This window comes from Chrysemys picta, chromosome 4 (assembly GCF_011386835.1).
Source record: "Chrysemys picta bellii isolate R12L10 chromosome 4, ASM1138683v2, whole genome shotgun sequence".
Taxonomy (NCBI): Eukaryota; Metazoa; Chordata; order Testudines; family Emydidae; genus Chrysemys; species Chrysemys picta.
This window is the reverse complement of record NC_088794.1, coordinates 131504085-131529210: the sequence shown is the minus strand read 5'-3', so window position 1 is coordinate 131529210 and position 25126 is coordinate 131504085. Positions and strand designations below refer to the sequence as shown.

Below are 25126 nucleotides of genomic sequence, written 5' to 3'. Positions count from 1 at the left end.
CTGCATTATGTAGCTGCACCACCCTATAGACACTATCTTCCAGAGTTCCCCAATGAACAGGAAGAGATCATAAGCTGCACCATCAGTTGGAAGTGACAGAAGAGGAGAAAGTCCTGGGTGTATTGGTTGATCACTGGATGACTATGAGCCGCCAATGTGATGCCGCCATGAAAAAGGCTAATGCAGTCCTAGGATGCATCAGGCAAGGCACTTTCACTAGAGACTGGGAAGTGTTAGTACCATTATACAAGACAGTGGTGAGACCTAATCTGGAATACTATGTGCAATTCTGGTCTCCCATGTTTAAGGAAGATGAATTCAAACTGGAACAGGTGCAGAAAAGGTCTATTGGGATGATACGAGTAATGGAAAACCTACCTTATGAGAGGAGGCCCAAAGAGCTTGTCTTATTTAGCCTAAACAAAAGAAGGATGAAGGGAGATATGATTATCCCTCTGATGTATTTATAGAGAGCAAATACATGGAGAAAACAGCAGCTGTGTTCCCTGAGTGGCATGAGAGCACAAGGATGCGGGGGGAAGTTCTGTACCTACCCTCCTGTCTATACACACCCACCCACCCCCAAAATCTGGCCCTTAGAATTTTCTACCTGCCACAGTGCACATGTGCAAAGGGCACTCTACAGCTCAGAGAAAGGCAGAAGAATTTCAGTGTTATTAGGATACAACATTGAGACCTCATCCTTCTCTCCTACAAAAGAACTTCTGGGTCACTGATGGCCAGGATTATAATTTTAAGATACCGGAGGTAGCTCAGGAATTTGTTTTCCTGAATATCCATGGATCAGGAGCACACGCTTTGAAAGAGGTCACCAGAGGAAATGGATGTGGGGTTTTGCCAGCACTATAAACTTCTTTGCAGAGCTTCAGCAAGGGCCTCTGCTTTCAGAGTCAGGTATCAAAAACATGTGGCAGCAGCCCCATGACATCACATGACAAATAAAACTGATGTACAACTATGGAGTGACCTACAAATGGTTTCTTTTAAAATTGCGTTGGTTTTCCTTTTTGATTCTTTTTTTTTTTTTTTAATATAAAACCTTATACATAGCAGGATTTCTAAGTCTGCTCTGTCCTGGTGTTCTTTGAAAGGAAAGATGGAAGTCTGCTTTCAGACTATCATCAATTCACACACTTTAGGTAAGAGAGGCATCAAGTCTCAGAGCTGCACATTAGGCTTTGGAGTTAAATGCATGCTAAAACAACCACCCACTGCTCAGCTTTCAGTGTCAGTAGGTATGTAGTCAACACAGACAAGACCTGATTTTCAAATATATTAAACAAGCAGAGAAACAGGTTGTCTTCACATATCATCAAGCAACTGAAAAGGACACAAGCCCATTTTTTCCCCACTTTGCAGTTCACCTTAGCCCTTGTATATATGCTTGCATTCCATCTCCAAAGCACTGAATCAAAATTAATTATTTAACTCCTATAACATCTATGTGAGGCAGATATTATTACATGTTCTTAAACAGATGGAGAAACCAAGTCAGAGAGATGACAATCTGCCCAAGACAATCTGCGGCAAATTAGAGAGAGCCAAGATCAGGATTTGCTGACTCCAATCCTTGCACTCATTGCTTTAGTCCAGTGGTTGTGGATCATGACCTCCAGGAGGTCACAAAAGACAATCGGGGGGGTGGGGGGGAAGGGGGGAAAAGGTCATGAGGTGATGAAAACCTCTTCTAAACCTTCTAAAGCAAAGAAAAATTTTGCTCCCCCACTCTCCACACCCCTTTACCCTTCAAGGTCAAGTATTCACTGTCAACATCTTGTAACACACACACACACACACAAAGAAATGATATATACCGTACTTAGTGTTATCATTGATACTTTTTTATCATTTTATAATAAATGTAAATGGGTTGTAAACATTTTTGAATTTGAACAAGATGTCACCAATCTGAACAGCCTGAAAAACTTTGATCTAGACAACCATGCTGCCTCTCAAAAGGTTATCATAACATTCCAGCATGTAACTATTTTCCCTGGGTTCCACTGGCACATGTTTTCCTGGTTATTCGTTTATTTTAATCTACTACCTGACCCCGGGGTCAATTATTAGATCAATGATAAACAAATTGCTTTAGTAGCCATAGAAGTGTAAGGTCAATGATGTGCAATGATGGACGAAAGCCATCAGAGAAAGGTAACTATAACTGCCAGTGATGTCATTTCTCAACCACAGGCCACCAATCTCACACACTACTATCTAAAGCACATCTACCTAGGTTTTACTATTGGGATTGTCCATGTATAGCACTAGTGGTAGCACTTTCACATCTGAGTAAGGGGCTGTGGAGTCGGTTTCCACACAATACCATGACTTAGCTTCAGTACAACAACTGCTTTCCACATTAAGTTGACCATGTCATCTCCATCACTTAAACTAGACTTCCTAAGCAATCTGCCTGGAAAACCTCAAGGGTTTCCCTGTTGGCATAGTACAATGGGATAGTTTCTATCCAGCCTGGAGCAGCATAGAGGGTGCAATAAGCCACTAGAGAATTCTGCCAGGTATGGGGCAGCACAGGCCCCCTTTCTCGTGGGCACCATCCAGCATGAGGGGTGGGAGAGGAAATGGCCAGGGAGCTCTGCACTCAGATTAGTCTAGCCACACAGACTCTCCACTATCTCTACTCAAGTCATTCCAAAATGCTGCTGCTAATGCCATCGTCCTCTTCTCTCACTCACCACGCTCCTCTCTATTTCAGTCCTTCCATTCTTGTCACTCTCTCCAGCCTGCTACTGGCCTCTAAGGCTGTCTCTTCACTGCGCAATTAAGCTGAGTGATCAGCACCTGGGTCTGAGCACCTGGATTAGCCTAGACCAAGTGCAAGCATTCCCACAGCACAGCCCTACTCAAGTTGCTGAGTCCTCACAGTCTCTACACGCACCCGTGTGTGTCTGGGGGCATCTCCCGTAATTCTTTGTGCTGAGACACTCGAAGATTCTTGCCCAGTCATATGAGGGATAACTTGGGGGGGGGGGGGAAGAGGGGGGAATTGTGGGAAGGCACTGATGGACTGGACTGTCAGCACTTGAATGATTTAGCCTGCATGCTCACTGCAAAGTGAGCTGATTCTAGGCCAGTGATCTCCAAACTTTTTATGTCATGTCCCCTCTTACCTGTAATGTAATCTGTCCGAACACCCGGCCCCACCCCGGGAGCGGTGCAGCAGTCAGCACACAAGACCCGGGCCTCAGCTGGGAGCAGGGCTGGGGCTGGAACAAAGCTGAGGGCAGAGCAGGACTGGGTGGCACTCACTCCCTGCCCACCGTGGGGTCTGGCCCATGCCCCACCATGCCCCCCTGCAGGTTTCTCTGCAGCCCCCTAGAGGGGCACACCCCACAGTTTGGGGACCACTGTTCTAGGCCCAGTGAAGGACAGACATGGTTGTAATCCATACTTCCAGCACCTCCAAACCAGAGGTTTGGCTGTGTGGACGATAGCGTTGGGACTAAAACCCAGGTGAACTGGGCAGTGAAGACATACCATATTATAGTTGCCTCTCCTATTTTTTCCTCGCCTCCCTTCCCCACTGTAACTTTTCCCAATGAGCCAGTTTGCAATGGGGGGGGAGGGGGATTAGAAATATATATGATCAGATGTCTGTCCCCATCCTAGAGTGGCATCTACAGAATCCTGCTAAACAGCTACAAATCTAGAAGCACTCAACAACAAAACAATGAGCAAAACAGATCTACAGAACTCAACGTGCTAAAAAAAAAAAAAAAAAAAAAAAAAAAAATCTGCCTTGAAACGGGCCAGTTTTAAAAGTCAGATAAGATTTACACATAATTTCTGGCCAAACAAAATTTGTTTCTATTTTTGACCTACTTATTGCATTCCATCCTCTCTTCTTCATACAAAAATAATCTTATACAACAGTCCCATCTCTTGTTAACCATCACTATCCAAACAATGGAGATTCTTTACTGAAGAGCCATGTAAAGGAAATTGTCCCAGAGCCAAAAATATTCTCTGGTGACAGCCAAGTTTGGAGCAACTCCCCATATAAGGTGATAATTTTAAACAGCACATCTTTTCAAAGTCTTACTAATCATCGTGGCTTAATGAAGAATCCTATTGTTTATAAACGTCTGGTTTGCTGATATTACAATAGGGGTGAGATGGGTAGAGTTCAAAGGCTGGTTTCAAATCAAATTGGGGTGGAAGTCCCAGAAGATTTCTGGAACCTCCTAACTGGTGAGACCAGCCTTTTGTGCAGTATTTTGGCATTTCTTCCAGTCCAAGTTGATACCAGGAAGTGTATAGGTACATAAAATTAAAACCGAAAGATAATCATTTCCTCTCTCTAGGGCACTGGTCTCCAAACTATGGGGCACGCTGTGAAGGGTTGGATCACAGAAACCCCCTTGGGAGCTGCCGCCTGATGTGCAAAGACTACCTCTGCTCCGGTTTTCCCTGCCAGCTCAGGACTCCAGCACCCTGTCTTGCTGAGCCAGACACTCCTGTCTGCTCCAACACAGACCCAGGGTCTGAATCACTTGCCCCCAAGCTGCAAGTTTACCTGAAAACAGCTCACAGAAGTGTGCTTGTCTTTCACACTCAGATGCCCAACTCCCAATGGGGTCTAAACCCAGATAAATCAGTTTTACCCTGCATAAAGCTTATGCAGGGCAAACTCATAAATTGTTTGCCCACTAGAACACTGATAGAGAGATATGCACAGTTGTTTGCTCCCCCAGGTATTAATACATACTCTGAGTAAATTACTAAACAAAAAGTGATTTTATTAAATACAGACAGTACGATTTAAGTGGTTCCAAGTAGTAACAGACAGAACAAGGTAAGTCACCAAGTAAAATAAAATAAAACGCGCAATCTATGTCTAATCAAACTAAATACAGATAAGTTCCTCACCAGTTCCAGAATGCTCCCTTTTACAGGCTAATCTCCTTTCAGCTTGGGTCCAGCAATCACTCACACCCCCTGTAGTTACTATCGTTTGTTCTAGTTTCCTTCAAGTATCCTGGGGGGATGGAGAGGCTCCTTTAGCCAGCTGAAGACCCAATGGAGGGGTCTCCCCCGGGTTTAAATAGACTCTCTCTTGTGGGTGGAGACCCCCCTTCTCTCTCCTATGCAAAGTCCAGCTTCAAGCTCGAATCCTGGAGTCACCTGGGCAAGTCACATGCCCCTGCATGACTCAGACTTTACAGGCAGAAGCCACTGTCCACATGGTATCTTGCATGTCTCCAGGAAGACTTCTTATGTGGATTGGAGCATTCCAAGATGCATTGTTCCCCAAGTGTTTCCTGATCAGGTACTTAACCTGGCGAATTCCTTCCTAAAGAAGCTGACCAAATGCCTCACAAAGCTTACTTAGAAACCAAGCCAGCATACAGCCCATATTCTTAACCTCAAGTAGAAAATGATATACATGTTCAAATAGGATGAATAGGTATAGCAGACCATAACCTTTACGGAGATATATTACATGGCACAGGCAGCCCAAAACATATTCCGGTTATGTCATACATACATTTATAAACACCCCCCCATAAAGCCTTATGGGGTACACTGTCACGCACGCCTCCCCTAAAACATTCGAGAGAGCACGCAGTGGGGCTTCAGTCAGCTCCCATGGGGAGTGGGAAGGCAGCACCACCCAGCCCAGCTCCGCCCCCTGTTCTACCCCCAGCCCAGCTCTGCCCTCATTCCCTCTCCGCTCCCAGGTCAACTCTGCCTCTAGTCCTAGCTCCTGCCCCATACCCAGTTCGGCCCACTTCAGCCCAAGCTCCTCTGCTGCGCCAACTGTGTAGTAAATGGGGGTAGGGGGGTGTCAGACAGATTTCATTACTGGTAAGGGTTGGGTATGACAGGAAAAGTTCAGATACCACTGCTCTAGGGAAGAGATTTTCAAAGGGATTTAGGAGCACTATGCTAAATTTTGGGCTAAGTTTCAGGTAAGTTCTTTATTTACTCAACATTGGCTCACCCATCTCTAACAACACCGTGACTGCTGTGTCATTTTGATAATTTATAAATACAATTTAAACTCATCTTTAAGATGTTATTGAGAAGTCCCTGGTATGCAAAAGTACAGAGCTGCTTTCTAGATAACAGAACTAACACATACTCTGTCCCAGTGTCCCACAGAACCTATGATAACTATAGTTCAAAGATAAGCACAGAAGTTTGATTTTAACAAATGACTCATCCCTGATTTTAAAAAGGTGAAGCTCCACTGATTCCATTCATTTACTCCTGAAATACGTCAGTGTGAGATCAAAATAAAGCTCCAGGTCTATGGCCCTGATCCTGCAAAAACTTCATCACAGATGCAATTTTACTCAGGCGAGTAGTTCCCAACTGGACTACTCATTTAAAATTATGCATTTGCATAAATATTTACAGGGTCAAGGCTAATGTTTCTATAATTTTCTTCATATATTTGTAAAGGCCTTAACTAAATCATATGTACAATTTACGTTACCACAATTGTACAGATTGAGTCTTTCAAAATTATACTTTTGGATAAAAATTAATATAATCCTAATTCTATCATTTAACAGTTTTCTATTAAAAAGTTATTAAATATTGTAAGAAAATTTATTGTAATTTTTCACATTTGCATATTAGATAGATAGTTAGATACACACACACTTTTTTAATAGCAATTTTCCTTAATATTGATAAAATCATAAAGGGGAAAATAAATGGCACTGCATTTTCTTGGTGCTATTCGATTAGAAAAATTTTCCATTTCTATACTTTAAAATTATCCATGTTCAATAAGTAACCACTCTTGAGGGGCAGGGGGAGGGGGAAAAATCTGCCATTTTCAGATTTATCTTTGCATTTCTTTTGCATTCATCCATATAGTATACATAAGGCCAAATCACCAGTTCATCATAGAGGATAAAAGGAAGTTAAAGGGGAAAAGGTAGGAAAAACAACATGAAAACTAGCTAAGGGATCCTGTGGTATTGGGTGGAGCGGACCAAAACAGTGCTGCTGGTGGCTATTCAGAAGGTATATGCACTTAAATTCCATGGCTAGGGATTATACATCAAGGGAAAGCAATACAATACAGAATCAGGCCATGAGTAATGCATGGAAATCACAGCGAAGAGTAAATTAATTAGTTTAATGTACTTAATTAATGTAAGTTAATTAGGATTATTAATTGATGCATTGATTTTAAAAGGGCAGAAGGAATCATTATGTTTATCTACCTGGTCTGACCTCCTGCACAACAGACAATATAGAATTTCACCCAGTAATTCCTGCATCAAGCCCATAACTTGTGTCTGAACTAGTTCCTATCTTTTAGAAAGCTATGCAGGCTTGTTTTAAAGATTTCAAGTGATGGAGACTCCACCACATCCCTTGGTAAAGTGTTTCAATGGTTAACTACCCTCATGGTTAAATATTGCACTTTATTTCCAGTTTGAATTCATCTAGCTTCAACTTCCAGACATTGGATCTGGTTACACTTTTTTCTGTTAGACAGAAAAACCCTTCAGTATCAGACATCATCTTCCTGTACGGGTACTTATGGACCATGAAGTCACCTCTAAACCTTCTCTTTGACTTGGCTTACACAGTTTTAATTAAATCTGTTAGAAACAGATATAGTTCAAATGGCACAACTCCTTAGCGTGGATCTCTAGCATGTGTTAATATAAGTGCTTATATTGGTAGAGTTTAGTCTTCTAAATGTAGCCATTTGTTAAGATAAACAGATTGAGCTCTCATTGTAAGGCATGTTTTCCAGACCTTGAATTATTCTTGTAGTTCTTCTCAGAACCTTTTCTAATTTTTAAATCATAATTATTTCTGTAGATGACAGGTTTGGGGTTGTCTGGAACTGGTATGGTACTCAGAGACCCTGCTGTCTTAGATTTTGTTGCCTATGGGTCTGGGACAGCAATTAGCTGCACTACACTGCCATTGTTTCAAGCTCTCTGCACACTCAGGAAGACATCACGACACCAAGTTATACAGCCTTCAAATTTGGAAGGGTATCTTTCAAACCATGATGGTTAGAAACTGCCTTTTTTTTCCTCCCCCAAATGAAACCTTAGATTCTATTGACTCGGTGTAGCCCAGGTGTGCTACATGCAGGACAGATATTGGATACCACTGGGCTAAAGGAAACTAGGACAAAGGAAATCCTGGAGAAACCCCCAGGAACAGCCAAGTTTGTGGATAGTGGTTTCGAGATACAAAATAATTCATTCCCCAGGCCAGGGTAGGGTTTGACACTAACTCAAGGTCAGTGTGCTCTGTTGAGTTCAGGTTATGGGATCAGCTAATTCCCTGTCTACGTGATTTTTCTCTTGCTTTTCAGCTTTGTTAAAACTCATCTTGAGTCTACTGAAGAAATGAGAGACCTGGCAATTGCAAATCTTAATTTCTCAGTCTTTCAACATTTTCAATATCCTGGCTGATATTAATGGGACATTATAATGACATACTGGAAAAAAAAATCCTAGAAAAGGATGAATATATGGCTATTTTAAAAAATAACAGATTACTAATCCATATTTGAAAACATCCTGCACGTTAAAGCGCAAAGCACTGTAACTGCCCAGGTTTTTTAATGGGGGTTGGGGTGGGGGGAGAGAAAAAAAAAAGTAACCATAAAGGGTTCACTTCCTACAGTGAAGTGTGAAAGTCACTTTTCATATTTATTCAGTTTCTAACCTAATTCTCACCTTATTTACCCTCTACTGACTTTCACAGCGTCACTTCCAATTCTCAGTGGTGCAAATTCAGAAGCGGGTCCTCCTAATGTACTTTACACGTTTGTCCTATGGTACTCAGTTTCATTGAGATTTTGTCCTGCATGCAAAAATATGGACACAAAATAAATGCACTACATCATATTTAGGGCATGAATCTCTAAAACTTCCTTCCTATGCAGGTGCCATCTGTGGGAGTCGAACTGCAATTCAGATCCATCACATTTCTTCGCTCTGGCCTCAGGGAACTCAAATTTGACCCAACACTCCAACCCCACCTCACTGACATGGAGGCTTAGGCCATGCTTCCAAGAGTCACATTTGGACTATGACCTCTAGTAGCTAATGACATCCGATGAAGTGGGTTTTAGCCCACAAAAGCTTATGTTAGTCTCTAAGGTGCCACAAGTACTCCTCATTCTTTTATCTCTAAGCAGCTTTTTCAGGGAATCTTCTGCTCTCATTTGCTTGTATAGTCAAAGCAGGATCCTCGCACTTTGAGTTAGCAGGACTGGGCTCTTCCCATACCATCCCTGTGTGAGGAATGACCACGGCAGTGAATGGAAGTTCTGCTCACAGAAAGTTCACAGAATCAGGCCTTAATTGGATCTGCGGCCACACACTTTGGCCAACAAGAGATGGAGACTGAAAGAACAGACTCATATCAAGGACAAGATGCCCAAGCAGCTATGGAGAGTGTACAATAAATTTAAAAAAGGACATTGTTTTAGCACCTGAGCTTGGAGGTCTTGTATGTCTATACATCTGACCCCCTTCATATTAGTTAATCGATCTGATCGCTGAATTAAATTAGGAATTAAATAAATATTGACCACATATGCCAGAGTTTGACCTTACTGCTAGAGTGTTTCAATAAAGCATCTGGGACATATTTGTATATGGAATCTACAATGACTGGCTTTTCTCACTGGTGCCCATACAAGCAGTGGCAGAAAGGTTTCCAATCACCTGATGAAACATCAGCAGAATACATTGCCTGGGAGTGGAGCCAAGATCTGTGGCTTTCCAGCAATTATTACAAAGGACTTTATCTACTCAAAACAATCTGTGACCTGTCTCAAGTGGGCACCTAAAAATTGATGTTACCCAAAAATCACTAGCTCCCTTTGAAAATGTAGGCCTTGAGCCCTAAGCACTAGGAACAATTCATTCCATGTTCCCTCCTTCCAGAATGGAAGCAGTGTTAAAAATCCATCAGTAACACAACCAGTATTCAATACAGATTTCAGACTGAGTTACTGACTAACTGCATGATGCTAAACTGAAAAATAGTATTCATATTGCAGACCTTTCAACATAGGTGCTTCATCGTTTGAGGCATGTCACAATATGCATTTATTCCCTTTGTGAACTTGTTTCCATCTTCTCCAGTTCAACGTCTAGTTCTGAAACTCTCTCCTGTGCTATTTCTGTAACGCTCACAAGCTTTCACATTATACAATTTCTAAACAATGGGTTGCTGGATTTTTTCTTCTTTTTTTGGGTCTCCAGCAAAGACTTGTAATTATATTTGGTTTTACAATTCTGCCAATAGTTTTTGTTTATCAGCTCAGGACAGAAAAACAAGCAAGTCTTATTTACATTGAGCGGATGGAAATTGTAAAGTTTAGATCTGAACTTCTAATTAAATCAAAAGCAAAGGACCCTGCTCATTCTTGTCAAAAAAGTTTAATCTACTAATCTGCATTTTTTGAAATTACTGGTGTGTCACTCCACTAATTCAGAGACAATGGGTCAAGTTTTGCCCTGACTTATATCCTGAAGTCAATGGGATTTCATAGGGTGTAAGGTCAGAAAATGGTCCTCTGTGCCCTTCCATATCATAAATGATTCAGAAAAGCACTGACTTTCTGTGGTTAGGCTGGAAGACCATTAATTAGGAGAAATTCAATCCCTTTGGCTTTTGCCCTTTTAGTATCTTAAGAGAGCCAGTGTGAAGAGAAATATAGCAGAGTCAAAAACACAGATTATATTTTTATGTCTCATGACTGCACCACTGAAATCAATACACAAAAAATAAGAAACTTTAGGACAGGGGTAGTCAATAGGCGGACCACAAGACGCTTTTGAATGGACCCTTAAAATCTTTTTATTTACTTTTTTTTTTTGGAGTCTGGACCTTGACTATGCTTTGAGTAAGAAATTTCAACCTTGATAAAAATAATTGACTACCCCTGCTTTAGGACAAGGGAAAGGCCACCTGGCTCAACACAAGCAACCTATTTTGGTGTCTCTTAATTCCACCTTCCTGTTTTTCCAGGACACATTTCAAGCACTTCTTTGTCAAGAAACAAATCTAGGTGACTTGAACTTAGGACAGATCCATTACCTCAGCTGTGCTTCTCATCCTCAGCCAGTGAAACAGCTCCCCTATAGCTGGGGTAACTTGGAGCAGTCTTGAAGCTGGCCCAGAATCAGGCCATTCCCTCCCCCCCCCCACTCCTCCTCAGTTCATAGAATATCAGGGTTGGAAGGGACCTCAAGAGGTCATCTAGTTCAACCTCCTGCTCAAAGCAGGACCAATTCCCAACTAAATCATCCCAGCCAGGGCTTTGTCAAGTTGTGTTGGTCTGGGTTTGTACAGGGTTCTTTGGAGCTATAAGCTCCAACTTGCCACCCAGTGACCTGCTAACTGTCATCAGAATAGGCACTGAACTCTGACAGAGGACCCCAGTCCTGGAAACTGATTGGCAGAATGCTGGGCGTCCGGATGGGTTTAGAAGCTGTGAACCAAGCACAGGCACCAGAAGCGGTCCATGCAACTGGGTTCTCCCTGCTTTGGGCTATTCCCCCTGAGATACCAGCTCCTACTGCCTGCTGCTGATCTCCTGGTAACCTGACCCTGCCTGCCTCCTGACACCTGACCTTGTTTACCCTCTGGCCTGTCTTGGACTGACCTCCTGCTATCGGACCTGGCCTGACTCCTGCTGAGACCACTAGGTCAGATCGCCCATTGCCTGGTCCTGACACCCATCCTCGTTCACTTCTGTCAGGCCTAGTGACTCTCAGTCTCCACTGTACCACAACTAGTTCCTTCCTTAAATCTATATTATATATTTTAAAAGCAACTAATTAGAAATCCACGATGCAACCTTTTGTTTCTTATTCACTGCAAGAAACATCATCTCGCAAGGGACATATCCAGCTCCTTTCATTTACTGCTCCTGATATTTTGTCCCTTTGTTATGATTTTGCTCTAATTCCAGATTGTAATCCTCTCAGAACACCTTGCAAAGCACCACACATACCCAAGATGCAGCATAAACAACAAACAATTACATTCCAAGGACCTTGGGACAGGAGTAGTCACATATACCCCTGAGGTTGACTTTGGGCAGCAATGTCCTGGATGTACAAGAAACAAGGTGTACGTGCAGGGTATATGTTTATCTCATTGTGAAATTAGTTCAGATACTGGCGTATGGCCAGGACCTAAGAACAACATGAAAATATAATTCAGAGTGAGTCCTGTATATTAGCTGAGAGAACTGCTGCACACAAAGAAGGAATAGAATAAATGTTGTGTTCTTTTCTTTACAGTATAGGATTTCCCTTACTGTGTCATGTTCTTTAAAATTCAGAGGGGAAAATATTTGTTACTGTTTTGTTTTTTAATCCAGGTACATTAAGATCAGGACAGTATTTTCAGCTCCTGTATTAGGCCCCAATCTTGCAAACACTTAAGCATGCGCTGAACTCATTGACTTCAATGAAATATCCCACATTAGTAAGCATAAGCGTGTGTGTAGGTGTTCACAGAATCAGGGTCTTAATGTCTGGCATCAGCCAGCCGCATTGCTGCCTCCAATCTTATACCTTGTTGGGGCAGCAGTTAAGACCAGCAAGGATGGTCAGGAGGCTCCAGACTCCACCAGAGCCCAAATCTGGCAAGGTCTTGAGAGGAGAGAAAGATGTGGTTTGGTTTGGCTGCTGGTGATTCGATGTCTTATATACTATCATGGTGTCTCTGTACCGCCCCTCATAGGTACTTTTGCAGTATTTGTACATGTTTAATATTTTACATCCCAGCACTCAGTCAGGGTGACAGATGCGGCTAAAGTCTAGCCAGCAATTCAGACTCCAGAAATCCTCTTCACTCTCCCATTTGGCTGAGTACATATTGCTCTTGAATCCAGTACATATGCTTAATCCCTTTTGACTTCAATGGGAGTTTTATACACATATCCTAGGGCACAGCTTGGCTCTTAATCTGTATCTGACACTCATCTCCACTCTGTTATAGCCACCTGCACACATCTCTGCTCTCCAAACTCTCTGGATGACAGAATTTCCTCTTCCCCCCCCCCCTTTTTAATTAAAAGGATTGTTTTAAATGCTGCCTTAAGAGGTTTCCTCCATATGAAAAAGTTTCATGTGGGAAGCGAGGGAAGTTTACCATGCTGATAATCTTCTACTCACAAACAGGTGGGATCAAGAAAAAAGTTTCAAGCTGCGAATCAAAAAGGAGTGAACCATTCGACTTAGAATAGCTGATTTTTGTACCTTGCTTTCCTCAGCCTGAATGCAAAACCATTAGTTTGAAAATAGCCAGTGCATTGGTTTAAAAGTTTGCTTTCAGTCCATTGCAAGAGGAGAAAAAAGGGAAAATACTTACTGTTATACAAAGTTACTAAGGCAGGGTTAGGGCTATTTCTGTAATAGCCTACAAAACAGCATTTCAGATACAGTAATGATCCTAAAGTACTATACTTAAGAGAAGCTACACAACTCTCCAATCCATTTATTCAAGAACAGATAGTTCTTATTTTGGGGGAAATGCAACAGTAACAAATATGGCAAAAAGAAAGTGACTCTGTATCCAGGCCACTGTATAAAACGCTAAATAAAAAGTAAATATATACCATTTGGTGCATTTGTGACAGGCCAAGTCCTGTTTGCTTTACTTACGTGACTGGGTTACTGTTGCTACAATGAATTTTTCATCCTTAAAAGTGCTTCACAATGAATGAGGAAAGCAAGCACGGCTTATTAAGTGGCCCATCAACTGTTTCTTAAGAAAATGTTTGCTGAGATCAAAAGTTCATCTGAATCAACCCAGCAGATGCCATCAGTCAGAGATTAGCATATAAACAAATTGCAACTTTCAACTTTCATAATACAGTAAAATTACAGTAGGTTACTAAAATTACTCCATTACATTATTAGTTTTAGTCTGTGCTAAAGTTCTTACTGAAACATATTAACCAACTGAACAAAAAACCCACTTATTACTGTATCAGATACAGTATTTGCACTTTTATTTATACTGTATTTTGTGGCAGCTCCCAAAGGTCCCCATCAGGATCGAGGCCCAATTGTCCTAGTTGCTATACACACACATGCACACAGGGAGCGCTGTTATTGCCCAACTATTAAAAAAAGGGAAGAGGGAAAAGGGGAGAGCACGCCATTAAAAGGTATTTAAGGCAACCTGTGCTAGCTCTGCTCCTATTAGCATGCTAAAAAAAAAAAAAAAAAAAGTAGGGTAGCCTGAGCAGCAGCTCGGGCCAGCCACTATGTATCCAGGGGTCCAGGTGGGTACTTATTCTGGGGGGCTAGCCTGAGCCACCTCCTTGGCTACCCTACTATTTTTAGTACACTAGTACCCACGCTAACTCTGGTTAAGCTACTATTTTTAACACGCTAATAAGAGCTAGCACAGGTATGTCTGCGTGAGCTGGGAATCACATCTCCCAGCTCAAGTGTAAATATACCCTGAGTTTCCTTTCATTCTCTATTATGTTCATTATTGGAACAGCGGTGGGGTAGTTAACAGATGCAGGAGAGTCAGGGAAAGAGGAATAGAGGCATTGATGAGGAGGGAGAGATGAGCACATGGGAGAAGGAAGGATACATAGGGAGAGAGGTGCATGGAGTACAGGGAATACATATTAGAATATGTAGCATTTGTATCTTTTCATCCTTAAAAGTGCTTCACAAATACTGAGGTTCTGCTCTAGCAAAGCAAATAAACACTTCAATGGGATTACTCGTGTGCTTGAAATTAAACACATGCTTACTTTGTTGGATTGGGACCGAACTAATATCTTAACACCTCATCAGGTAGATACGATCATCCTCATTCTGCAAATAGGGTAGTGGAGCCGAAGTAGTTAAATGATTAAATTGCTGCAGAACACCATGAGTCTGTATGTCTTCACTACAAAGTTAATCCAGGTGATCAGCATTCAGGTCTGAATGCCTGGGTTAGCCTAGCCTGGGTGTGAACAGTCACAATGGAAAGCCATACCCAAGTTACGGTGTCCTCACAGGTGCTGCACTCCCCTGGGTGTGTTGCTAGGATTTCTGGGGGCGTATCCCATGGTTCTGGGTGCTGCAACAAGCGGAGCAGCATTATTTCCAAATAAATGGTGGGAAAGTACTGGAAGTCTATCAACATTCAAGTGATTTAGCTTACGTCTTCACTGCATAGTGGGTGGCCTGCGTGAAAGCAGCAGCTGAACTCTAACCAATACTCCCAGCTGGGCCAGCTAGCCCTGGTGTAAAGCACCACTATACTTAGGGTAGAGGGCTGTGAGAGTGGACAAGAGAAGGGTTTGGGCCAGCATCCCAGCAACAGAAGTGAAGACAGACTGTGTAGTGAACACATACAGTCAGCGTCAGGACTGGGAACAGAACTCCTGAGCTCCTGGCTCCCCAGCCTCGTCTCAGATCAGGGTTGCATGAAATATTCAGTGAAATTTGAAAGCTTTGCAATTTGTTATGATTTCAGTCAACCACAGTGGAACATTGACCCATTGACTTTTTTGCTTGAGGGGTCATTTTGCTGGCAGGGGGTTTGCAGGGTTATTTTGACGCAGGGTTTGCCTCTTCATCCCTCTTTGGAAAAACTTTACTGTTTTCCTAATTTTGAATTTCAAAATTTTATATGGGTCAAGATCGATTTTTGAGACTCAATCTATAAAAATCTGAATGTTTGCATTTTGATGAGAACACTCCATTGTGTAAAATCTGGTGGTGGCAAAATTGTCTCATAAAAAACTGAAATGTTTGCAATTTTACACAGCCCGACTCAGATCACTAGGTCATGCCTCTGTTCCTACGAGAGCTGCACTTTTATTAGTATGCAACTCTCTAAAACTTCAGCAAGGGAGCGGAGGAGGGGAGCTTTGTCAATGAATAGCTTAGACATCTCTGTAGAGCTCTGAATTACAGTGGAGATAGCAACTGCCCTCATTATTACGCATTAGATCAGAAGAGCAGACGAAATGGAAGCCTTGGATTTCCGCTGATGAAATCTGCCTAGGGGTAAGAGTAAGGACAAGAAGTATTTATTTACCCAACTGTGTCAGCCCACAGAAAGAAGTTATGGCAGTTACTTCGACCTTACCTCAGTACCCTTGAGATCCAAGGTTTGGGGTGGATAAGAGAGAAGATTTATGGATCACTGGCAGCTCTGAAATGATTGCAAAGAAGATATAGGACATCTTTTAAAACTCAAACTACTTCTACAGGAATAAAGCCAATGCTTAAATGAATGGAGACTATGGAAATCAGATCTACATCCATGAAGACTGACACCGAGGTACAAACTAAATTTTCTAGAGCTCTGATCAAAGGAAATAAAACAGCAGATTGGAGAGCTGAATATTTATCTTCAGGTCCTGATTCAGGAAGGAAACATGACGTTGTTACTAGGATTGCCTCAGATACAAGAAATCTATACTTGAGTTAATTTATTTAATTTGTGCGCTCAACAATAAGGAAAATCCATTTAATTTGGAAGGAGCTTAATAAATTCCCTCAATACTTCAACCGTAAAACAAAAAGGAGGTTCAATAAGTTTATCACACGCAATGGCCAGCGCACAGAAAAGTACCAAGCGCAGCAAGCAAGGTAGTAAGAAATGGCAAGATTCAAGAGGTTATTTGAGCCAAACAAATATCCTTTCAACAATGGAAATCTAAACCTAATGAAGAGAATAGAAAGGAGCATCAGCTACGATGGGCAAGGTGCAAGATGGAAATTTGGAGAGCCAAGGCAGAAATTGAAGAAAAAATAGTCAAAGATACAAGGACAAACAATGAGAAATCCCTTAAGTCGATCAGAAGCAGGAAACCTGCAAAAGAATCAGTCTGCTGGACCACCAGGGAGTGATTCTAGTAATGACAAAACCAGTGAAACCTATTTCACTAGCCAGAAAACCAGTTGAAGCAATAAGTTAAAAATAGAATTAGAATACACCTAGGTGATCATGATGGGATACGGACTAAATCAGCAGAGTTTCTGCAAAGGAGAACCATGTCTCTCTAGGCTACTAGAATTCTTTGAGCAGGTCAACTAAGTAGGGAATAATGGAGAGCGAGTTGATTAAATTTACTTTCCCTTGACAAGGTCCCTCACAAGAGGCTATTAAGGAAAATTAAATATCACTAAGGGTACGTCTTCACTACCTGCTGTATCGGCGGGTAGCAATTGATTTATCCAGGATCGATATATCGTGTCTCGTTAAGACGCGATATATCTATACCCGAACACGCTCACCGTCGACTCCGGAACTCCGCCAGAGCGAGCAGTGGTAGCGCAGTTGATGGGGGAGCCGCGGCCGTCGATCCCGCACCGTGTGGACCCCAGGTAATTCGATCCAAGATACTTCGACTTCAGCTACACTATTCATGTAGCTGAAGTTGTGTGTCTTGGATCAATCCCCCATTAGCGTAGACCAGCCCTAAGGGAGAGAGAGGTACTGTAAAGTCATGGAACAGAAACTAAAAGGCAGAAAACCACAGAAGAGAAGTAAATAGTCAAATTTCATTATGGCGCACTATTAACTGTGAGGTGTGCCAAGATTCTGTGCCAGGGCCAGTGTTGTTTAACATGTTCATTCATGATCTGGAAAAGGTTATAGCAGGGAAGTGGCAAATTCTGCACAACATTATTTAAGTTAGAACCGGAAAAAAACCTGTGAGGAACTCCAGAGGGACCGAATAAAGCCAGGTTAACAGGTAACATCATGATGGGAGAGCAATGAACAATGGAAGGAATAATTTTAACCACTGATACAATCTACATTAACAAACAACTCTGAATAAGCCATGGGCAGCTCTGTTAAAACCACTGCACAGTAAGCAGCAGCAGTCAAAAAACAAACAAAAAAACCACAACAACAAACAAAAAAACGCTACAGTGTGTAAGGAATGGAATGAAATGTGATAATGGCAGCATGTACATCAGTGGTATACCCTCACTTGGATGGGTGTTCAGTTCTGGACATGCCATCTCAAAAAAGGATATAGCAGAAATAGGATTTCAGTGACAAGTGATGTAAATAATTAGCAGTATGGGGGGAGAACATCTCCATGTGAAGAGAGATTAAATACTTCCAGTCTTTTCAGTTTAGAGAAGAGATGAAAAAGAAGAATCAGTATAGAAAAGGCATAACAGACTCTTTTGCTCATCCTTACTCTTAATAAGAGAACATTCCATTAAACTGTAAGGCAGCAAATCTAAAACTAATAAAAAGGAAATTCTACTGCTTCCCACCCGCTCTCCCTCGTAATTAGCCTGTGGAACTCATTTATCAAAAGGTATCATTGAAGCAAAAACCTTAGCAGGACTAAAAAACAAAGGGACATTTATATAGACAATGAGAACACCACAGTTACAGTAGATAGGATTAAAACAAAGTTTGGAAAGGCTACAAACTCCTGCTTCAGGGGTTAAGTCAATTACTAACTGATAGGGACAGAAGAAACTTCCTCTACAGGCAGGTTGTTACATGATTACCCACTTGGGGTTTTTTTGCTCCTTCCTCTGAAGCACACGGTACTAGCCACTGACAGAGACAAGATACACCCTGTTGGTCTGATCAAATAAGGCTATTAAAAACGAGATGATATACAAAAACCAGCACACTCTCCTTTTCTGGGATTATAATCCTGATTGTTATGTGGGCAAAACAAAGGAATTTACAGCAAATAAATAAAGCAAACATTAAAACTAAGTTGCATATACAGCTCTCTTTACAGCAAACTAAAAGTGCTGGCAACTATACATATGCTACCACATGAACTGCTAAATGAGTAGAAATGAGAGGGCAATAAGATAATTGAAATGCCGGGTTTATTGCAACAATGTCAAGACTTCACTCAGGTAAATCTTCAATCAAAACTATTGGATTAAAAAGCTCATGATGCACACTCTTACTACTGTACATGGTTACTATATGCATATTTGGTTCTGTTTGTCCCAGGGCAGTAGGTTGGTTTCATCTCTTCAGATTAGGGATGCACCTAGATAGAGCCCTGTGATTTTTTTGGGGGGGAGGGGTAATTTTGTTTTATTTTTAGGAATTTCATGTTATTGTTTTCTCTTTTTCATCATGGGGGCGGAGGGGCTGGGTTCTGCCCCAGAGCACAGGATGCCCTGGGGAAGGAGGAGAGGGAAGGGTTGGATCTTGCCCTTGGCAGGGGTGGGAGAACCAGGGGTGGGGAGGGAATGAGACTTCAGTCATCAGGTTGCAATGCCACTCACTCAAATTTGGCCCCGCTGCCCCTCCATCGTGACAAGGGGGTGGCCAGGACACATGTGAATGGTCCTGTGACTGGAGCCATCACTGCAGGGTGAGTTTTTGTTTTGTACGTCGATTTGTTTTATTTTGTGTTATTTCACTTTGGTGAAAAACACAAAGCTCTATACTTAGATATGGCACCTTCCTGGGATTTTTTTTAGTAGGCAACTACGCACAAGCCAGCACCACTTCTGCAACAGAAGTCTAGAGAGATTCGTAGATTTTAAGGCCAGAAGAGACCCATTAGATCATCTAGTCTGACCTCCTGTCTAATACAGGCGATAGAATTTCACCCAGTTACCTCTGTATTGAAGCTAATATACTTTAGTCAAGCACACGTTGTCTTCCAGAAAGGCATCCAGTCTTGTTTTGAGGACTTCGAGAGATGTAAAGTTTACCACTTCCCTCAGTAGTTTGTTCCAATGGCTAAATCACCCTCACTGTTAATAAGGAGGTGCAGCTTCTCAGTACCCATTTTTGGATAAAACCCGATTACATAGGTTGAGGTCTAGCCCTCTCAACTGGTGTATAGCATGTAGCCGTGTGTACAGTGGTATGATCGAGGTGGACATAAGTTAGCTACTTGGGTGGGCAAAGGTGAAAAATTGTTCCACAGACCCACCCCAAAATACTATAGCCGGCTCCAGGTATTTCTATTGTGGCTGCCTCTCAAAACACAAGGAGGTGTTTTATAAGCCATACTGAAGATTAACGAATAGGGAGGAAACTATACAAAGATTGCCAGAACATGAAAAGATTATGTTTATAGATGTATTTCTGTAAAAATGATAGAACTGCATGATGCTTGCAAAAGTAAATAAAATCTGCTATTAAAAAACTAGCAATATTCATTGTAGAGTGGAAGGTAATATTTCTGCATGTTTAAGTACTGAATAAGTAATAATAATACGTTGCACTTATATAGCATCTATCTTTGGAGGATTTCAAAGCACTTTTTATCAGACAGTGAGAAAACAAGTTATAATAGGTAAGCCATGATGCAGGCATGCTCACTATTCATATATTACGTTCTAGCTCATCTCTTTGGAATGAGACAAAACTGACGACACAAAGGAAAAATTAAAATATATAGTCAAGTTTTTACTTCAAACTGAGAAATATTACAATACCTTTATTTGCACTGAAATGAAATGTATTCACCACTGAAAAGCATTATAAATAAAAATACACATATAGAAAAATTCTTGAAGGTTTTATTAAATGATTGCACAGTCTTCCAGGATCTCTTGGAGTAATACAACCTACATTTATAGGAGGAGAATTTTATACTTAAATACATTTTTAGTGGGTTTTCTCTGCCTTCTGAGCAGGGAAGAATAAAATAAGTTAAATAGAACCTGCCAGTAAATGTGTATATACACACCTCTACCCCGATATAACGCTGTCCTCGGGAGCCAAAAAAAAATATCTTACCGTGTTATAGGTGAAACCGCGTTATAACGAACTTGCTTTGATCCGCCGGAGCGCTGCTTTACTGCGTTATATCCGAATTCGTGTTATATCGGGTCGCATTATATCAGGGTAGAGGTGTATCTGATTTAACCAATTCAGTATTTATACTGATCTCCCTGGTAGGTATTAAAATATGATTGTATCCAAAAGAGTCAACAATGGACACCTTTCAAAATACAAACAAACTTACCCACTTAAGAAAGCAAAAGAAATTTCTCTCCAAAGAAAAAAAATACAGTTTTAAAGAGACTATTTGAAGCATGACATAGCTGCATATAATGAGTGCCCTATGGGGAAAGTTTTTAACATTCTATTGTCTTTTTTATGATCAATACAAAAGTCACCAAAGACACAGAACAGAAGACAATTTGGTCTTTGTGATTGCCATTCCTGAGGCAAGCCAGAGTGCTTTATTAAACAGAGGAGACGATGAAGCAGAAGGAATCAACAGTATTATACCATGGGATGGGGAAAACAGTGGAAGACACATTGCTTTGAGACATTTACAAGGAGACTGAACTCCTGCACTGCTGGGGGGGAGGGAGGAATTACGGTCTAGAAATAGATGACCTCCTCTTCCTGCCAGCTCTGTTCTGATTACATGAAATCTATGTTTTCTGCTCATAAGAGTCATGATAGCCCAACTGCCCTGGAAAAACCTACAGCAATCTGGCCAGCTCCCACTACTAGAGGAAGGTCTCTGCATGATCAGGAAGGATCTACCCTGGAATCTTTCAAGGGTGCACTTGTTCTGCTTCCCTGAAGCTCTTTTACAATCTTACACGCTGGCCTGCAGCCCAGAGGGTAAGGGAAGATGAGACTCGGCAGAAGCCGGTGTGTGCTACCCAAACATCAGCGTTGGAGATTCCCGGCTCTGTGCTGCTGCACTATTTTCAAACCCGCCTGCAGCCTTTTATAAGCACTGACATAATCTGTCCTACGGATTTAAAGTAATGACAGTCAAACATGCCAAAGATGTCACCACCCACTAGTATTATCCATCCGGGGAAGGACAAGGAGGCGCAGCGATGCTTAACCTCCTCCCCCTGTGCAGGAAATCCCCCCGCTTTCCCCAAAGGGCAGCAAGTTACACCAGTCCTTGAGAGACAGCTAACTAACTAACAAACAAAGTCGCCCACTAGAAATCCCCCCAAAATTCGGCGGAGGGGGGGGGGGTCTCAAGGGGTCCCCTCCCCCTGCACAAACACTCAGCCAAGTAAGTGCAGTGCGAGTGAGAGCAACTGTGTTACACCCTGGGGTGGCGGTGGCGGAGTGAGGATGGGGCGGATCCAGGATCCCCCCTCCACATTATTCTTGCCCTGCTCCAAGCGCCCCAGCACACAGATCCAGCCTCCAACCCGGCAACCTCGCCAGTCACCCGCTTTCATAAATCACAGGCGAATGAATGACCCGCGTGGATCCGGCAGCACGTCTGTCCCCACCCCTGAGCCGACAGCGAGCCAGGTGCGTGTCCGGGGGCGGGGAACGGAGCTCGCAGCCCGGCGAGCCCGGGCAGGGCAAGGGGCGGCGCGGGGGGCCGAGCCCAGGCGAGCCCCCCCGGGGGATACGCGCGCAACCCAGCCAGGTGGGAGGAACCAGGCGGCAGCAGCCATGGCAGCGGGGCCGGGGAGACGCGGCCCCCGGGAAACACACGCCTGGCAACCGAGCTGGGGGGGAGCTACCCGAGCAGCCACCCAGCCGGGCAGAGGCGGGGCTGCAGCCGGGTGCACGGGTTCTCCCCCCCGCCGCCCGTGGGAGGATCGGACGCCAGATGGGACGCTCCTGCCATGTCGATCAGCCGCCCCCGAGCCAGGGAGCCCCAGAGCTGCCTCCCCAAGCCAGCCCGCTGCTGCTGCTGGGGGATCCGTCGCCTCCCCCCGGCCCCACTCACCTCATCTTCCCTGCAGGTCCGGGGACTCGCGCTGTCCGTCCCCGGGGAAGTTGGTCTGCGAGTCCGGCTCGGCGAGCTGCGGCCGGGTGATTAATGTCGGACCCCCCCGAACGCGGTGCACGCCAGGGAAGCGCGGAGGCTGCTGCATCTGCTGCAAGAAGCGGGGCTGGGGCTCCCTGCTGCTCCGGGGCTCACTCGCCTCGCTGGGCTCCTGCTCTCACCCCGCGGCCCCTGCAATCGCATCTTCCAGCGTCAATGGCGCTAGCTGTGGAGCTGGTCCTCGGCGGCTGACAGCTGTTCCCGAGGCCCTGCCATCTTCCCCGCTCCCTGGGCGCGTGTGAGAGAGGAAACAAACACAAAGCCAGCGGAGCTCTGCTGCCCACTGCTGCTGACAAACACTTCCGCCAGCCTGCAGCCAGCCCCGCTCCTGCTGCTGCCGCTGGGAGCTCGGCTTTTCCCACGGCAGCCAGCCCACGACATGCACTACCAGCCAACCCAGACACACACGCAGTGCACACACATGCAGCTAACGCGCACGGAGCACACAGTCATGCACATGTGCACACAGGCGTACACCGTGTGTTTATGCACCTCCCACATAATGCAGAGCACAGTGCCCGCAGAGCACATGCACAGACATGCATACAACACAGTACAGGTACAGGCACAACACACACACACACACCATCCATACACACACACGCAGGAGGATACTGAGCACAGCACATGCACCCACAGAACAAACATACACACACCTAACACACCCTAAGTGCTATAGAAATACATCATCATAATGCTGGATACATTTTAGACTGGTTCTGGGGCTTTTATGCACTCATTTCTGGTCATTGCTATTTTCAGTTTTCATTCAGATGCTCAGAGGTTAATAAGGCACCCTATGAGCAAACAGTATGGGTTAAGGGTCTGTGGACCAGTTTTTTAATAAATAGGAAACCATTAGAAATGGCCAATAGTCCTATTTATTTGTTCCAAAGTAAACTTTACAGTCACACACATTTTTCATAAATATGAAAAACTTGATTTAGTAATACTTGGTAAGTGAGAATTATCTTCTCTCGATTGTTTACATACATCTGGCCCAGATTGTCCAAGAGTCATGTTTACTTGCATGAAGGAACAGAAGAGTCTGTCAGAAAGCAGGCATGAGACTCAAGGTGTGCCATCAGTTACATTCAGCTGCATAAACTCATCCAAATCACCTCTGATGGGGTTACTGGGAGGTAAGCTTATCGAGAAATAATGAGAAAAAAAAATAAAACCCATTTTCTTTGGCTTATCTGTGAGGAACCCTTCAAAGCATGGGTCACTAACCAACCCATATGCCATATGGCAGATTGCCCTTGTTCTCTGATTAACCTATGGAGTTTCATGACCATTTTAATTGCATCTGAACTATGAATAAAAGTGAGCATGTTGATTTTTATTTAAAAATAAAATCATTTCTTAAAACTAAAGTCCATGATGACAAATTACAGTATCAAATTGGCGGGAAGGAAGGGGAACAGGGATCAGAACATGTATAAATATGGTTAAGATCAAAAACCAGAGTAGGCAAGAAAATCTGGTGTAAGGCTGCAACATATATTCAGACATCTTAGGCCTCAGCTGCACCATACAGAGTCACCGGATATTATACAGAATCTCTGTGGGTCTTTAGAAATAGAGTATACTACAAAAGATGCCTGCCATAGTAATGATACATCTATTCACATACAGTTGTGCATGAGGAGGGGCTGTAGGCCATTGGTTAGAGTCAATGATTGGGTGTCAGGATTCCCAGCTTCTAATCCTAGCTCTTATTAGATATTACCCTCAAGTACATTACAACCACTCAGTGCCTCAGTTTCCCCTGCTGTAAAATGTGTATAATAACAATCTCTCTAAGGTGATGTGAGGCTTAACTATTTGTAACATGATTTGAGACACTAGGATGAAAGGGGATATAAAAGTGCAGAGTTATCTAGCACAATAGCCAAATATTTTGTAAATTATATATTCTTGTATTAAAAAAAAGAGAGAGAGCGCATTTCACATATTGCCATAAAAGCACAACCTACCTTTTAGGCTTCTCAGGCTGCAGACTACAAATTAGCATCTTGCATTACAAGTCAAATCCTGGTCCCACTGGAAACCACAAAGCTTCTCCGTGGACTGCAGTGGCCCTAGCATTTGATCATAATGACACCACCCCCTCAGCTGTCTTCACTTGGATCCACCACATGCAAAGTACCTTTCTCAAGGGGTTCAATCTTGTATTTTGGACCCAGCCTACATGAAAGGGCTTGATGCAGAGTTTTCTCTTAGAAGCCCTGTGGATTGGATGGAATCTTCTCTCATAAGGTGCAGAGCACCAGGCACCCCTTCCACCACTACTACTCTATCCTTGGATTGCAATGTTAGCCATTCACTTGCTCCTTCTCTGGAATGGTATGGTCAGTGAAAAACTGC

The 25126-nt window shown here is 43.1% G+C and overlaps 1 protein-coding gene across 24 annotated transcripts in view; it reads right to left on the bottom strand.

The window, feature by feature from the left end:
* The window catches only part of EVL (Enah/Vasp-like), a 218628-nt gene extending 193723 nt beyond the window's left edge, over positions 1-24905 (bottom strand). For 6 of the 24 annotated variants that reach the window (XM_065595670.1, XM_005308805.5, XM_065595677.1 and 3 more), the window contains exon 1: positions 22658-23175. In XM_065595670.1, the coding sequence (XP_065451742.1) occupies positions 22658-22662 (5 nt within the window). In that variant the 5' untranslated portion in view covers positions 22663-23175. Of the gene's footprint in view, positions 1-22657; positions 23413-24735 lie in introns of those variants that run through there. The other 18 variants (XM_065595665.1, XM_065595666.1, XM_065595667.1 and 15 more) reach the window with 10 other exon arrangements.
* Between the last annotated feature and the right edge of the window lie 221 nt (positions 24906-25126).